General features: G+C 56.5%; 5 protein-coding genes across 5 annotated transcripts; 3 read left to right on the top strand and 2 right to left on the bottom strand.

Moving 5' to 3' along the window:
* Window positions 1–2,459: 2,459 nt before the first annotated feature.
* CCM_03836 (uncharacterized protein) lies at window positions 2,460–3,977 on the top strand (the record flags this gene model as incomplete). The annotated part of the gene is made up of 1 exon (XM_006668984.1): window positions 2,460–3,977. The coding sequence occupies one exon, from the start codon at window positions 2,460–2,462 to the stop codon at window positions 3,975–3,977; it is 1,518 nt and encodes a 505-aa protein (XP_006669047.1).
* A 286-nt stretch (window positions 3,978–4,263) lies between these two features.
* CCM_03835 (DASH complex, subunit Spc34) lies at window positions 4,264–5,665 on the top strand (the record flags this gene model as incomplete). Its single annotated transcript, XM_006668983.1, has 3 exons — window positions 4,264–4,290; window positions 4,544–4,896; window positions 4,942–5,665. 3 exons carry the CDS (start codon window positions 4,264–4,266, stop codon window positions 5,663–5,665), a joined length of 1,104 nt encoding a protein of 367 aa, XP_006669046.1.
* Window positions 5,666–6,081: 416 nt separating this feature from the next.
* On the bottom strand, window positions 6,082–7,201 carry CCM_03834 (MFS transporter, putative; the record flags this gene model as incomplete). The annotated part of the gene is made up of 3 exons (XM_006668982.1): window positions 6,082–6,340; window positions 6,819–7,011; window positions 7,081–7,201. The coding sequence occupies 3 exons, from the start codon at window positions 7,199–7,201 to the stop codon at window positions 6,082–6,084; spliced, it is 573 nt and encodes a 190-aa protein (XP_006669045.1).
* A 1,824-nt stretch (window positions 7,202–9,025) lies between these two features.
* CCM_03833 (extracellular dioxygenase) lies at window positions 9,026–10,355 on the bottom strand (the record flags this gene model as incomplete). The annotated part of the gene is made up of 2 exons (XM_006668981.1): window positions 9,026–9,918; window positions 9,983–10,355. The coding sequence occupies 2 exons, from the start codon at window positions 10,353–10,355 to the stop codon at window positions 9,026–9,028; spliced, it is 1,266 nt and encodes a 421-aa protein (XP_006669044.1).
* A 2,388-nt stretch (window positions 10,356–12,743) lies between these two features.
* On the top strand, window positions 12,744–13,130 carry CCM_03832 (Ricin B-related lectin; the record flags this gene model as incomplete). Its single annotated transcript, XM_006668980.1, has 1 exon — window positions 12,744–13,130. One exon carries the CDS (start codon window positions 12,744–12,746, stop codon window positions 13,128–13,130), a length of 387 nt encoding a protein of 128 aa, XP_006669043.1.
* Between the last annotated feature and the right edge of the window lie 1,511 nt (window positions 13,131–14,641).

Here is a 14,641-nt window from a genome sequence, read left to right as displayed (position 1 = left end):
CATTCGTACATGTGAAAGCAACAAGGGGGAACTTGACGGCGGGATTCACGGCGGGCAACAGGAAAATTCCATCCATACGCGGCCGCCTGCCCGCGACCCCTCTCTCGCCAGAGAAGGTGTGCATTAGGCTCATGCTGGATCCCTGTCGACCTGTCTCGGCCGTCGAGGATTTTTGCAGAAAATTTTCTCGTATGTTCTGGAAGTCGCTCCAAAAAGTGGATTTTTTAGAATTTTTTTGGTTGTGCAATTGGGCCAAGGAGGAGGGCAACATAAAGGGGAGGGTGCGAGGTGAAGCATTGATGCCCAACGAGGGCGCAGATGATGCACGGCATAGACGCCGGGTTGGATGGGGGCCTGGGCGGGCGCAGGTACGGGGGACTTTTTCGTAGTAAAAATGAAAAAAAAACCCCCATCTCGTCAGTGAGAGACAGGGGATGGCTGGGATTTATTTAAATTTAGATTTTTTCTTTTGTATTTTAAATCATTTTCTTTGTTTCTTTCTGTCCAGAGAGGTGGTGAACCGCCACCCATGCCGAGGGACGGGGAGCAGAGTATAAGAGGACGGAGAGCTGCCAGCGCCGCGCGGGTCGGAGAGAGGGCTATTTCACGATTTGCACACGACCTTCTTTCCCCAAGAACGACGACATTCTTTTATATAACCATCACCTAACTAGTTCTTTTTCTTTCTCCCGTCGGTACAGATTACCACTGCCGACAGGTCAAGCAACAGCCGCAACAAGCTGTCTCAGGCGGCTGCAAGCTCCCCTCCATCGGAATCCAGCCCGTCGGGTTCGGCAGCCAGCCACGCGCAGGTAAAAGGTCGAAAAAAATCTGAAACGGAAGAACAAGAAGAAAGAGGAGGGACACGAGCCGGCTGGAGCTGTGCGGTAGTGGCGGCTGAAGGTGTTTTGGAAATCTGACATCTGATTGCTGAGCGTCAAGTTGAGTCAGCCTGCCAATTACCTACTACTAGGTACCATCAACCCATCTCGAGGCTGGGCTTATCAAGACACAGGGCGTCGTCGTCTGTTTTACAGCGGCTTATTGGTCATGTTATAGTGGTATCTTCCCTTATAACGACCTCGAACAGCCCCCTGATCACAGCCCCCATCGCCCGGAATACCCCTATAAGCGCTCCTTGTGAGCTGATTCGACCACCCCTGTTGCTTCAACACCGCCCTGGTCTGCCCTCGCCTCTCTTCTTTTTTTTTTTTTTTTTTTTTTTGCTGGGATATTGTGTCAAAGCAAACGCAAACTTGCCAGCTTCCTCTTTCTTCTTCATCATCTCGCCAGAAAAAAATATTTTTGGGCGACTCAGGCAACGTTTTGCTTTCCACGAGAAGTCCCCTCACTCCGAGATATTATTATATCCCCTCCTGGCTTTAGCGGCCCGTCCTAATTCGAGTGCCTTGGCTGCCCTGTTCCTTTCCCACGAACAGTCAGCCCTCCTTGTCGTCCAAGGCGCACAGCAACGGCGCACCCGTCACTTTACCACTTTACCACTCTACCACTCTACCACTTCACCACCTACCACCATCATCACTACTTCGAGGCACTACTTCCAACTTGGGACCGGTCTTTTTTCTTCTTCGAATCACAGCCCATCCGAAGGCTGATTTATTTCAGGAGGGAACCCAGCTCAGCCCCGTGGCAGACCAGACCAGACATCAACCACTTCTTGTGCCCAGCAAACGAGACTGCTGTGCTCTCCTTCTTCACGCACACACAAATCATACCTCTACACCACGCAACCTCAAAAAGCAGTAGTCCTTGGTCGCGCTGTTCTCCATCCCCCCCCCTTACTCTCCCCCAATTATCATGACCACCGTCGCAAACCGCATTCTCGCTTCTTCCCCGCTCTGGCGGTTCATACTCTGGACCTGGACTCCCTGACTCCCTGGCTTCCTGACTCGACCGCAACTTGCCTCGCCCTCGCCCTCGCGCACCGCTACCTCCTCGCAGTATAGCGTTAGCTACTAGGGACGGACCGCTCTCTCGCTGCCCCTCTCTGGCGCATGCGCATGCATTGGACCATACCCCAAGGCCAATCACCAATTCTCTTCAGTCAGGCGCTGCGACCTGCCCAGATAATACGTTTTTCCTTCTTTACTTAAAAAAAAAAGTCGCCCTGCGCTGCAGTTGTCGGCATTCTACGATTACCCATCCCCTGCCTGCAGCGGCCAGTTCTCATCCGATATTACTGCGTTGCTCTGGCCTTGTTGCGTTTGCTGCCGCTACTGTGACTCTTACCACCTACCTCCTACTTGGCACCACACACACCCATCGTGAGCCAGTAGGTACACTTCGAGTTCACGGCATCACAGCACGTCAACATACGTTTCTATATTTCCCGAGTATTGAATTGACGCTCGACCATCTGCCATCTTTTTTCATCAAAGTGGCTGGTTTTTATACCATTTCCAACACCGACACAACCCGCCTAACTCAGCACCATCGCCATGCCTGCTCCCAAAGGCGGTCGGCGGCAGCCTAGAATGCCTACGATGCCTAACCTCAACTTGAGTCGCCAGCAGCTTCAACAGACCAAATCCCAAGCTGATCCAACCTCTCCGCCCCATACCCCTACTGCATCACCCCAGAAATCTCGCAAGATCCAGCCCAGCTTTGCTGAGGCGTCTCGCCGCGCTCCGAGGGATCCTCACATCCAACCTGTGGGCAATGGTCACCAGTTTAGCTACCAGCCCTTTATAGGGCCAGAGCAGTTTAGCCCTCGCTCCCCATCTTCCTCTGAAGTTCCAGATGATTCTGGGGATGAGTACTCGTCTGAGGAAGAAGACTACCAACCTCACCTTATGAAGGCTCCGTCACCTCTAGCTGCATCTGATACCCCATCCTCTCAAGACGACTCTGATACGTATGACGATGAAGACGTCGAGGAAGAAGGCGGCGAAGAAGAGGACGAGGAGGATCCTGACGAAGAACTCCAAGACGCTCAACTACAAGCCGATGCAGCCAAGCAATCCATCTCTCCGATCGGAAGAGTAGTGGATATGGAAGATGATGACGAGGAAGAGGAAGAGGAGGAAGAATTGAGCGACGTTGAACCGAGAATTCATGCCGCAAATCGATTTGCCTGTCTGATGGAAAGAGCGGCTGACACGGAGGACGAGGGAGAAGAAGAGGAGGAAGATGACGAAGAACTGCAAGACTCTGATATGGAAAAAGATGCAGCGAAGCCATCCGTCTCCCCGATCGGAAGGGCAGTGCAGATGGAGGACGGCAGCGACGAGGAGGAGGGAGAAGCCGAGGAAGAGGATGATGATGATGATGATGATGATGATGATGATGATGAAGAGGAAGAAGAAGACAACCACGACAACGGGGAAGATATGTCACGGCCAGCCATGGAATCTCCCGTCTATGCTACCACCGCAACCGCAACGACCACCGTCTGCGACTTTGTCCTCGAAGACATGGATCCCATGGATAGCGACAATGGCTTATCTGTCCTGGACCCCGATGAAATTGAGTCCAACCGTAGCCGATCGAGCTCGAAGAACAGAGACAACGACCCATCCACATTCGAGCACAAAGAGCTGCCCATCCGAATGATGCAAGATTTGAAAAACCTGCACTGCAGCGCCGAGGCCTCGGACGAGGAAGCGGAGCAGGACACGGAAGAAGCCGCCTTTTACAAGTGGCAGCAGCACATGCGCCGGCGTCGGCTTAGTATCTCGAGCAGCATCACCGGCAAGCGCACTTTTAGCGAGCGCAGCGACTCGGACGACTCGGACGACGCCGGCCTCGACGTCAACGAGGTCGGCTCCAGCGCGCGCCGCCTGCGGAAGCGCATGCACCGCGGCAGCCTACTCTTTCAGGACCCGCCAGAGCCGCGCATTGACGAGCTTGAGGAACCCAACTCGAGCGAGGACGAGTTCCTCCCCACCCAGAACCACCTCGGCATGAATTTGCCCTCCTGGACGATTGAGATTAACGAAATGGAAGACTCGCAATGAAGGAGATGACAACGAAGGAGATGACAACGAAGGAACTGGCAAAAAAGGCATGAACCGACACTTCTGATCGGTAGTTTTGGAGCTAGTAGCATTTGAAATGGGGCTCTTATTTTAGTTCGGCGATTCCTCCCTCATATACTTGGGATGGTTTCTTTTTTTTTGGATTGGAAAATATAGATAGACATGGGATGCATTTTCTTGAGTTGCTGCTGGGTGCGGACGGCTTCCCTCGCGGGATGGGGTTGTTCATGGCCATGTTGGCAGAAGCAAGTACTGGAAGGAGAAAATGCAGGATATGCCTGCTATGACCATGGTTTGGTTTGCTTATTCTTTTGATCTTCTCGTTTCTGCACTTAGATAGGTACCTATAGACATAGAATGGGAAAGCGTTACATTACTTTTGTTGGTAAATGAGGTAAATTGAAGCATGATATAGGGACCAGAGCACTTTTTTTCCAACAAAAAAGAGCAAATAGAAGAGAAACGGAGAAGCATCGAGAGTACCTAACTAGCATATGAATATACGGCATATGTTGATAAATTGTCGTCTATTAGATGCAATCCAGATAAGCCTTGCCGGACCTGGTGGGGTGGACGGGTGGACGGGTGGACACGGCAGCAACGTCCGTGTTTTGATCCCCGCCAACGGTCCAGCTTTCCAACTACATCTCCTCAACCAGATCTCAGCCAACAACTTCGATTCGTGCCGCAAAACGCAGCCATTCCTCCAATCACAATACAAAAGCGCGCAGCCTGATCAGACGGATCACCTTGAGCCACGATCCAACAACTTGCTCCCCCATCCGCAGCAAACGCGCTCAGTCGCGCGCAGCGGCCAGCAAAACAAACTCACCATGTCGCACCTAGGCTCTCATCTGGAGCAAATCCACTACTCTTGTCAAGGCATCGACCTTCTCCCGTGAGAGTCCCTTTTCAAACCCACCACAAAAAAAAAACCCCCAAGCTTACCCGTTCTTGCAAGCTTCCCACCGCCCAAAATCTTCACGAACGCGCTCCTCTCCCGCCACGACATCACGTCTCTGATCCGGGACACGGAATCCCACGAACGCGCGCTCTTCTCCGTCCCGGCGCCGCCCCCGCCAGTTCCCGCCAGCACCGCGAGCAAACGCGCTCCCGAAGCCGGCGACGCCAAGACGCAGCAACCGGCGGCTAAGCGCCGCCAAACCGTCTTCAACGTGACCACCACGGGCGACGTCGTCACCACCGGCCCCCGCCACAACACACAACCACAACCAGCGCGCAAACACACGGCCGTCGCCGCCGTCCTCGGGGGGTCCATGCACCAGCGTCTGCAGCGGAGCGACGCGGCCGTCGACGTCGAGGTGCTGCTCCGCGGCGCCGAGACGCTGTGCGGCGTGTACGAGCTTCCCGGGGCGAGGGAGCGCATCGCCTCGCTGCGCGCCAAGTGGCGCAACGGGCGGGAGACGGTGGCGTACTACGAGGCGAGGGTCGCGGAGCAGGCCGTCGCGTTGGCGGGGCTGAGCCGGAACTGGATGGACGAGGAGGACGAGGCGCCCGGCGCGGAGGAAGGGGAAGGGGATGTGTGGACCGTGGAGGATTTGAAGAGGGAGGAGGAGCAGGCGAGAGAGCTGGAGACGAAAAAGAAGGAGCTGCAGGCGAGGCTGCGCGCCATGGAAAAGGACCTGGGTGGGCTGAGGAGCATGTAATGCGGAATGGAGAATGAGATGAATGATACCCTGTGATGAAGTGCCTTGGTAGCGATGTGTTGGCATGAATTTGACCTTCCGCTTTTGCGCTTGGTTGACGTTGCGCCATGTACCCTACAATAGTATAAGTGAAGACCAGGTGGTGTACGCTCGAGCCAAGAAGGAGATGCAAGAGAGCACAACTCAATAGACTGGGTTTCTGTATCAATTAAGAGCTCTGCGGCAGGTGTAGCATGGGGGCAAGCGGAATTCTATTATTATATTCAGTACATTGCTACCATGTCATCTCACGCGAACCCCGACACAAACACGGAATTCGCAGCCTTGCTCTTGTGCTGCAACGCGGCACCGTATCTGATGAAGACAAATGGAATAACGCCCATCAGCAATGCACAAAAACCGAGCAGCGAGGGTGCCTAATGGATTCCCAACCGCGCATACATGAGACCGGCCGCCAATGGCAACAAAATTGCCCCGACCGACCGTGTCATGCCCGCCGCTGCATGGGCCGAGGCCGAGTTCTGCCGGAAGACATCGGTCAAGTAATTGGCCATGTCTGTAAACACCAGCTGGTAGCCAATGTAGAAGAACATGCCACCCCATGAAGGAAGTATGGGCGAGGACGATTTGTTGTCCGACACGGTCCAGCCCAACCAAAACAGTGCAATGACCAGGCTACGACGCATCAGCGAAATGGGCAGGACTTGTCAAGGGTACACGTACCACGGAGACGCAAAACAGGCGAGTGGGAGTCGGCGGTAGATTTCGCGCTGCGCCCATGGCTTTCCGGCCTCGGCAGATACGTCATACCATCGATTGAAAATGTAGAACAAGGGCAGCGAGATCAGGATACCAACAATCACTAGTTGAGATGATCAGCGCCACGACCCGTGATGCGACGCGAAGCCGGCGATGACGGGGCCCACACACGGGCCGATGCTGGTGACGCACATGTAGACGGCCAGCGCCCGTGCCGCGCCGCGACGGGGTCGTCGAGAATGTCCGCGTACAGGCCGCCCACGACGCCGCCGCGTTGACGCCCCCCCGAGCAGCCGCAGCACCGCGTACGACGGCGCCGCCCGAGCACAGCAGCACAAAACACCACGTACCCGACAAACGTCCCCGTCAGCACCGGCCTGGCCGCCCCACGTACTCGCTCAGCGGCCCGAACAGGAGCGGCCCGAACACGTAGCCCACCATGTAGAGCGAGTTGAGCAGCGTGAGCTGCGCGCGCGAGTCAAACGCCAAAGTGCGCCGAGATGGCGTCGAGCGCGCCTGACGGGATCGACGACCCGAGGTTGCAGTTGAAGGTGCAGGCGAAGCCGGCGATGATGATGTGTAGTTTTCTCGGCTGAGGGTTGTTTTTAGTTTGAGATTTGCGTTTCTTTTTTGCAAAGCGCGGAAAGAGATCTTACCCATGATAGCTAGCTTGAGAGGGTTGATAACCTGCTTTGCGCCCGTCTCAGTCGCAGATTCATCGGTATTGCCAACTCGTGTGCTCTGCACCCTGGCCATTGTGTCCATGTTGGATGTCATGGTTGCTAATTGCTACCAAAGGGTAAAGCGGACACATCTTAAATATACGCAATTTGAATATTCGATCGGTCATCAACAGCGCTGAGCAAACACACAATAGTGATGGCCTGCTTCCTTCTTCACCGCTGTGCATCGCCGTGATTGGTCAGAACCGCCGAGCTGCCGGTACCGGAACGGACCCGCAATTACCGGCCACAAGTCGCCGAGACCCGATTGCCCTTGTCCTTGCATGTTCCGCCCAGCTCCAACAAAGGATAAGGCCTTATTCTCACGTTCTAGATTCTACAAGATCCGAATCCCATGTCGAGAGAAAGGCGTCCGGAGACAGATCGGAGGCCAATTGTGGTGCCGCGGAGCAGTACCAGTATGTCCCCCCGGACCGATCCCGGGTATGGGCTGCATCTCACACACAACTCACAGACGGGCGCGCCCGCGTCCACTGCGAACTACCGCAAGGTCCGCTGCGATGTCGTCGACAAGGGGTCGCCGTGCAGCAACTGCCTGGGCCAGGGGCAGCCCAACTGCCAAGTGTACATACTAGGAAGAAAAAGACCCGCGCAGCAGCAGCAACACGCAGCGGCGGGGGCGACTCTCCTCCGCCGATTGCGCCCCGCGGAGCTGTCACTGCGCACGACGAGCACGAGCACGATCCGGGCAGCCTAGTCGAACTCGTGTACCGGCAGGACCTGCGGCAGGGCGAGGTCGGGCAGCTGGGCCGGCTGTGCTTCATCGGCAGCGACGTGTCCAACTTTAGGTACATTGGCAGGTGGCGCCGCAGAGCCAGAACGTCTTCCACATGGGCAGCCGGCAGTTCCATTGGCGGGCACACGGCGCACGAGCTGCAGCGCGTGCCGGCCCTCGGCGCTGGCGTCGGTGTCCGGCGGGGCTCGAGGCGCGGCTTGCTGCGCGCCTGCTTTTGACCAACGTCAACTCGGGCTGGCCCGGTCATGGACGGAGGCCGTACCTCATGGCGCCAGTACCTCGGCGAGGACGCGGCACGGCGCCCCGCTCACGCTGCCCGCTGCTGGATGCCGTGCTGCTGGTCGGCGCGCACGTGCTGTGCGGGCAAGCGGCGAGGACTCGGCCGTGTGCGCGGGCGCCGCGGCGTCCAGGGGAAAATTATATAAAACGGCACGAGTGAGGCCTGTTTTTTAACAGAGCACTAGACACGTTCTGCCTTTCAATATGCAATTTTCCCCTGTCACAACGCTGTTAGGTGTCTACCACGGCTCACAATTCGTTTTTCTTTTTTTCCCCGTAATAGCAGCTACAGCGTTACAGGGGAAAATCACATATTGAAAGGGAAAAGTTCAGTGCCCTGCCAAAAGCTGGCATGAATTTGACCGTACCTAAGTACCATTCAACACATCGGTACCTTTTTTGGAGCACAGAACCTCCACAATACATCATCTTTCACACAATCACACCTCAATATATCCCACGCAGGTGCCGCCGCGACAAAGTCGCCGTCCTGGAGGGAGCCGCGAACATTGTAGTGATACCAGACCTCGTTGAAGACCTTGCCGCCGCAGTTTAGGGTGACTTGGGCGCCGTGCTTCTTGGACAGAACGCTCTGGATCGGGGCCACGTTGTCGGCGAGCAACTGGTACGTGGGCAGCGTCTTGAAGCGGCCGACAGCACGGGTGAAGAGGCTGAAAAGACGAGCTCGTGTGTAATAACAACGCGATGCAATTTTTCTCATTCAATGATACAGCTACTAGTCGCTATTTTTCCGTCTTTTATCAGACTATTCTCCCTGCTCCATTATGTGGTCCAAGTTATTCGTCTTGTCCACTGCACTGACCAATCGATCTCGATGATCAACTACTGCATAACAAAAGCAAGACCGGCGAGCACCAGAAGCCCCGCGACCGATGCGCGCACGACGGAGCCGCTGTTGCTCACAGTCGGGACCGTCGTGGAGCTGGTCTGCGTGCCCCAAGACCCGGAGCTAGAGCCGGCAGTCGGGTTCGTAGTCGTGTTGCTGCCCGGAGGGCCGCCGCCGGGGGGGCCGCCCGCACCGCCCGGACCACCGCCGCCGGGGCCGCCCATGCCGCTGTTGGCATTCTCCACGCCGCCCGACTCGTAGATGAAGGCCGCGGGCGTGACCTCGCTCGAGTACGTCGTGTTGATGCCAAACGCGAGCCACGCAAACAGCCCGTCGCTCAGGGCGTCGCCGAGGTAGACGTAGTTCATGAAGGGGTCCACGCCGTCGGTGCCCGCCTCCTGCGCCAGGATGGAGTCTTCCGAGTTCTCCGTCAGCTGCTGCTCGTTGCCGCTGTACGGGGAGATGTTGTCGGCGGCCGTGATGAGCGCCTGGTCGAAGAAGGCCTGGCCGACGTGGCTCGCGTAGACGTCGTTGCCGAGCGTCTGGTTGGCGTACAGGGTGGCGTTGGTGTGCACCATGACGTGGATGTGCGTGGCGCGGCCCGTGTAGTGGCCCGGGAAGATGGACTGGAACTGCGCGACGCCGTCCGTGTCGGTGGCCTGGATGCCGCGCAGGGCCGTGTTGTCAATGTTGGAGGCGTCGGCCGAGTTGCCGTTGCCGTTGGCGACGACGCCCGAGTAGACGCCCGTCGAGTTGCAGTGCCAGATCTCGACGTAGACGTCGGGCACGGGCTCGCACGTGTCGACGTCAATGACCTGGTAGTCGAGCGTGATTTCCACGCCGGGCTCCGACTCGGTCACGTCCTTGCGGAGGGATTCGCCGCCCACGTCTGTCCGTGTTGTTAGTTACGAGCGCAGAGGACAAAGGCAGGCTATAGAAGGGGAAAAACGTACAATACGGGCCTTGGGTGACTTCGGGGGTCAGCAGGCAGGACCCGTTGCTGGAAAAGAGCTCCGAGATGGACGTGCTCTCGGTGTAGCCCAGATCGGTGCTGTTGTGGGATGTGTCCAGGTCGCTGGCCGCGTCTCGGCGCTCGAGTCCGCGGGCCACGCGCTTGCTCTCGACCGCGGCCGCGCGCCGGGCAACGTTGGCGGCCTCGACACCCCGGGCCTTGAGCTTGTCCGCGCAGTGCGCCAGGGAGGACCGTCTCACGGTCCGGAGAAAGGCCTGGCGCTCGGCAATCTCTTCACTCAAGTCATGGCCAGGATGGGCATGGGCAACGCCGGCAGCGGCGGCCACTAGTGCCAAGACCTGTGGGAAATGCATAGTATAGAAAGATTTAGGGATGGGGGGGGGGATGGAGATTGTGGCTGTCGATGGGGAGATTCAGATTGAGAAGATGGTTCCTGGCCCGACTACTTATACCCTTCACGCAAGGTTTTCATAACAGCAGCGTCGTCAGCTATGACCGCCGCATGAAGCTGGATAATACACGTCACCCAACGCAACGGCGTAAAAAGCAGATTGAGCTTTGCCAGCCGGAACCCCATTTCCCCCCAGAGCATGATACTACAACTGTCCGCGTCAGCCACGGGGTTTCCCGAAGCTGGAAAGCCGGGCCAATCAAGTCGAGGAGCTTCGTAATTTGGAACCGCCATCTGGGTGACGTGCGATGCGCCACGAACAAGGGATCTAGCTGTAGTCCTGATTCGTTCTGGCCCCCATGGCATGGACTAGCGGAGGTTTGGGTTTTCTCGAATCTATGCATGTTATCGTAGTGCGGACCAGCAGGAGATATTTAGAGTTAGCCAAGCCAATCAAACGCCGAGTGCGAGTCAAGGCGGCAGTTGTTTCCGCGTCAGCAAAGTTGCAATGACTTCACCGTCCCCGGCCGGACAAACGCCTCCATTCACCATTCTTTGGGCAGGTTCTGTTTTGGACTTTGAGCAGCTCAATGGACTCAATTGACTCACATGGAGCAAATCATGACAAGATCATGAGAGTAAGCAGGTGGGAATGGAACGGAGATTGCCCTCAGCTGCGGAAAGTGGCGGTCGACGTCCGGCAATTGTGACTTATTACAGTTAAAGTCAAAAACGATTCCATGTTTGAGGAAGGCGGGGAGATGTGGTGCGTGGACCGAGTTCGTGTGTGTGGGCGGATTCGGAATGTGGGAGACGATGTGGGATTGTCCCGGGCACGGGCGCTTTGTGGCGGACTGCGACGTGTGGCGAGCTGACGCGGCGCACGAGGCGGCTAAAACGCGGGCAAGGTGCACGGCCGCGTTTTGGTTTATGTTACTATGTTTTTATGTTTGTTTTTATGTTTTTTACGTGTTTTGTGGTGTCTGTTTTATGTGTGTTGTGCTGGTTTGCCTTGTATCGTGCCGAGGTTGCGTAAGTTGGTTGGTTGCCTAAGCGGGGCTTGTTCTGTGCCTGTTTGTATAAACTTGTGAAGAATAACGACGCTGGAGGATGTGAAAGGCGGGTCAATCAGGTTTCTCTAAAAATGAGCTTAAACATTGAGAGCGGGATTTTTGACAAGAAACTAACAATGTTGTTCACTTCACGCTGTTGGTGTCTGCAGGACCAGTGTCGGTCGAACCCGAGGCCGTCTGCGGCAAAAGGATTGGCCCAGCCGGGTTGTTGAGTGAAACAGTCGGGTAACCGCACCCTACGTCATTTTGCCCGTGTGCAAATGGTCACAAGTTTTGTTTTGTTTGTAAGAGTTGGGCTGCAGACCGAGACTCGGACCAGCAGGATCCCGGCTTTAACACGGGCAGGACATGTCGGGGATCGTCACTGTCACACAACATGGACTTTACGAGATTTGCCCCTCCATCGCCAGCTTGCCCATAATTCTTCTTCAACCAAGTCGCTCTACGGTTGGTTGCTGTGGCCAATCTCTGCTTGGTGGAGATGAGGCTAAGTCGGGATGGCGTATCCGTACCCGGGATGGAAACGGGCGCTAAGCCGAGAACTGCAACCGGTCAAGACGAGACGAGAATGGATGAAGCGACTCTGACGATTCATCGTTCATCTTCTGGATATCGTTGGAGCGACACACAAGTCAGCCGCTTTCGTCCCTTTCCTTTCAGCCGGCATTCATCTGTAGCCGCCGCCCCTCCGCAGCCCTGCCCCTTTTACGTCACATCACTCACAAGTCACACCACCAAGCAAGCTCCGATTCGCCTAACGAAACAACCTCGCCCTTCTCACAGGAATCTGTATCCGGTCGAATAAGCCCCCCCTCATCCTCTCCTTTCGATCCCGGAAAGCGCATCATCCCGCTGCGGAGCCTGGGCGCCAAGGAAGAGCTGTGGCAGTGTACGCAGGTCTCCGCGGTTACATGCATATTATTGCGGCACTCGGGACCAGTTGGCATCCAATTGTACCTCACCACGTCACGAGGCACCGAACAACACTTGCATTCATGCGTCACAGCCCAGCAGACAGCAGACAACACCTGGTAAACGGCAAACGGCAAACGGCCAACTACCCCTCCTTGCGGCATTTGCCCGCTCGAGGTACATGGATGAGCAAGTGAATGGGATGTGAGGGGCACGCAGACCGCGGGGGTTGCGGCGAGGTATATAAGTGCGAGAAGCTTCCCCTCCGTCGCCGCAACTATCCTTCTACATACTCCCATCTTCTATCAGTCTTGCCCTCTTTCCAGAACCATCATCAACCACCCAAACACACACACACACACACCATGACTTTCCCCGAGGGCGAATTCCCCATCCGCAACCGCGCCAGCGGCCGCGTCCTCGACGTTCAGTACGCCTCGACCGACTCGGGCACCTCCGTCATCGCCTGGGAGTTCAAGGGCGACGAAGACAGCTCCAACCAGCGCTGGCGCTTCGAGGACAACCACCTCATCAACGTCAACTCGGGCCTCGCCCTTACCTTCAACTGCCTCGACCCCGAGTCCCTCGCCACCCAGGAGGAGCGCAACGGCAGCGAGGGCCAGCGATTCGAGTACGAGGACGGCACCATCCGCCTTGCCGACCGTGACGACCTCGTCGTCGGTGAGTGGGAGGGCGACGTCAAGATTGTCGTCCGTGATGAGAACGACAATGCCCGTCGCTGGGACTTTTAAGTGCGCTCTTGTGAGCATGGAGTACAGCTTCCTTCAAGAGCGTCATTTGGGACCAAGATTTGCTTCCCACTGTTGAATGAGTCTCACAGTTGCGTTTTGGGAAGCTAGGAACATGCAGAGGAGCTATTCGAGCTGGGTTCTGGACTTGGTTACGCGCCTACGTTTGGACGCTGCTGTAAACACTTAGCTCAGCCGATTAACTCCAAAAAATCAAGAGATTAAGGAAAAATCACGACAGAGATCCGCCAAATCTATCCAGTAATGCTACTTGATCCATTCTTGATTCCCTTGGCCACAGTACTGCGGGCAACCCTCGGCATATGAGGGGCAGAGGAGCTACTGAGTAATTTGTACAAGTCGGCCAATCCTGGTGACGGCCATGGTGCCTTTCCGCCAGGCGTACTAGCTGAGTGGCCTCAAGTAACGATTTGTTATTTATCATGGATAAATGAACTGCACCTTTTATTTATTTGATTATTTATTCCGAGAACCATCAGTGAGTTGCAAAACCGTTATTACGGGGCGCATGCGAGGAATACTAATTCGTACCACTTTACGGGTTGTCGCGCCCACTAACTGCATCTAGCCTCAAAACGCGTCCTGGTGTTACCAACCACCATCTGTCACCAGACAGCCCTCACCGCAAGTTTTGTCCCGACAAGTAATCAATTCCCACCAACAGCGCAACGCAAATGACGACCCCAAACCATGGACGACAAAACAAGAGCTCCTTATGAGCAAAGATCCCAACAGCTCCGCGCCGACCTGAAGAAATGGGAGAGCGAATGGGCCGACGCCAATGGCGGCTCCAAGCCGGGTCGACAGGATATAAAAGGCAGCCCCGACATAGGTATTGCACTTTTCCAAACTAGGCCTTGATCCCAAACGGCCCTGACAGTTTGATAGCTGCAAAATATAAAGAATACAACAAGATCCGAGACATTCTCGCCGGCAAGATCCCCGTGCCATCACCACGCGAAGAACAACAACCCAACCCCAAGAAACGCCGTCCCGACCCGCCGCCTGCCGAGACGCCGCTCAAGAAGAACAAGTACACCGAAACCCCCACCAAGAACCGACCCCCCGACGAGGACCAGTTCATGAGCACGCCCGCCATATCGCGGAAACTCTTCAGTCCCGCGCCCGTCACCTCCATCGGGCCGACGCCGCAGCGCGACGGCAAGGTCCTCGGGCTTTTCGACCTGCTCCTGGCCAAGGAGCTGGGGGGCGGCACCCCGAGCAAGAACAGCGCCGAGAGCCGGACACTACCCCCCAGCACACCGGGCGGCCGCCGCCACCACCGGCACGCCGACGACGCGGCGACGACACCGAGCGCGCGGCGGGGCTCCGTCGACGCGAGCGCGCGGCTCGGCCGCACGCCCATGTCGAGCAGCAAGCGGCACATGCTCAACACGTTCATGACGCCGCTCAAGAGCCGGGACGCCGCGGGCGGCAGCGGCACGACGCCGCCGTCGCGCGGCAGGGACGGCTGCGCCGTGTCGAAGCTGCAG

The sequence above is a fragment of the Cordyceps militaris genome, assembly GCF_000225605.1.
Source record: "Cordyceps militaris CM01 unplaced genomic scaffold CCM_S00003, whole genome shotgun sequence".
In the NCBI taxonomy this organism is placed as follows: domain Eukaryota; kingdom Fungi; phylum Ascomycota; class Sordariomycetes; order Hypocreales; family Cordycipitaceae; genus Cordyceps; species Cordyceps militaris.
Note: the sequence above shows the minus strand (reverse complement) of the source record. Positions and strands in the feature narration are given on the sequence as shown.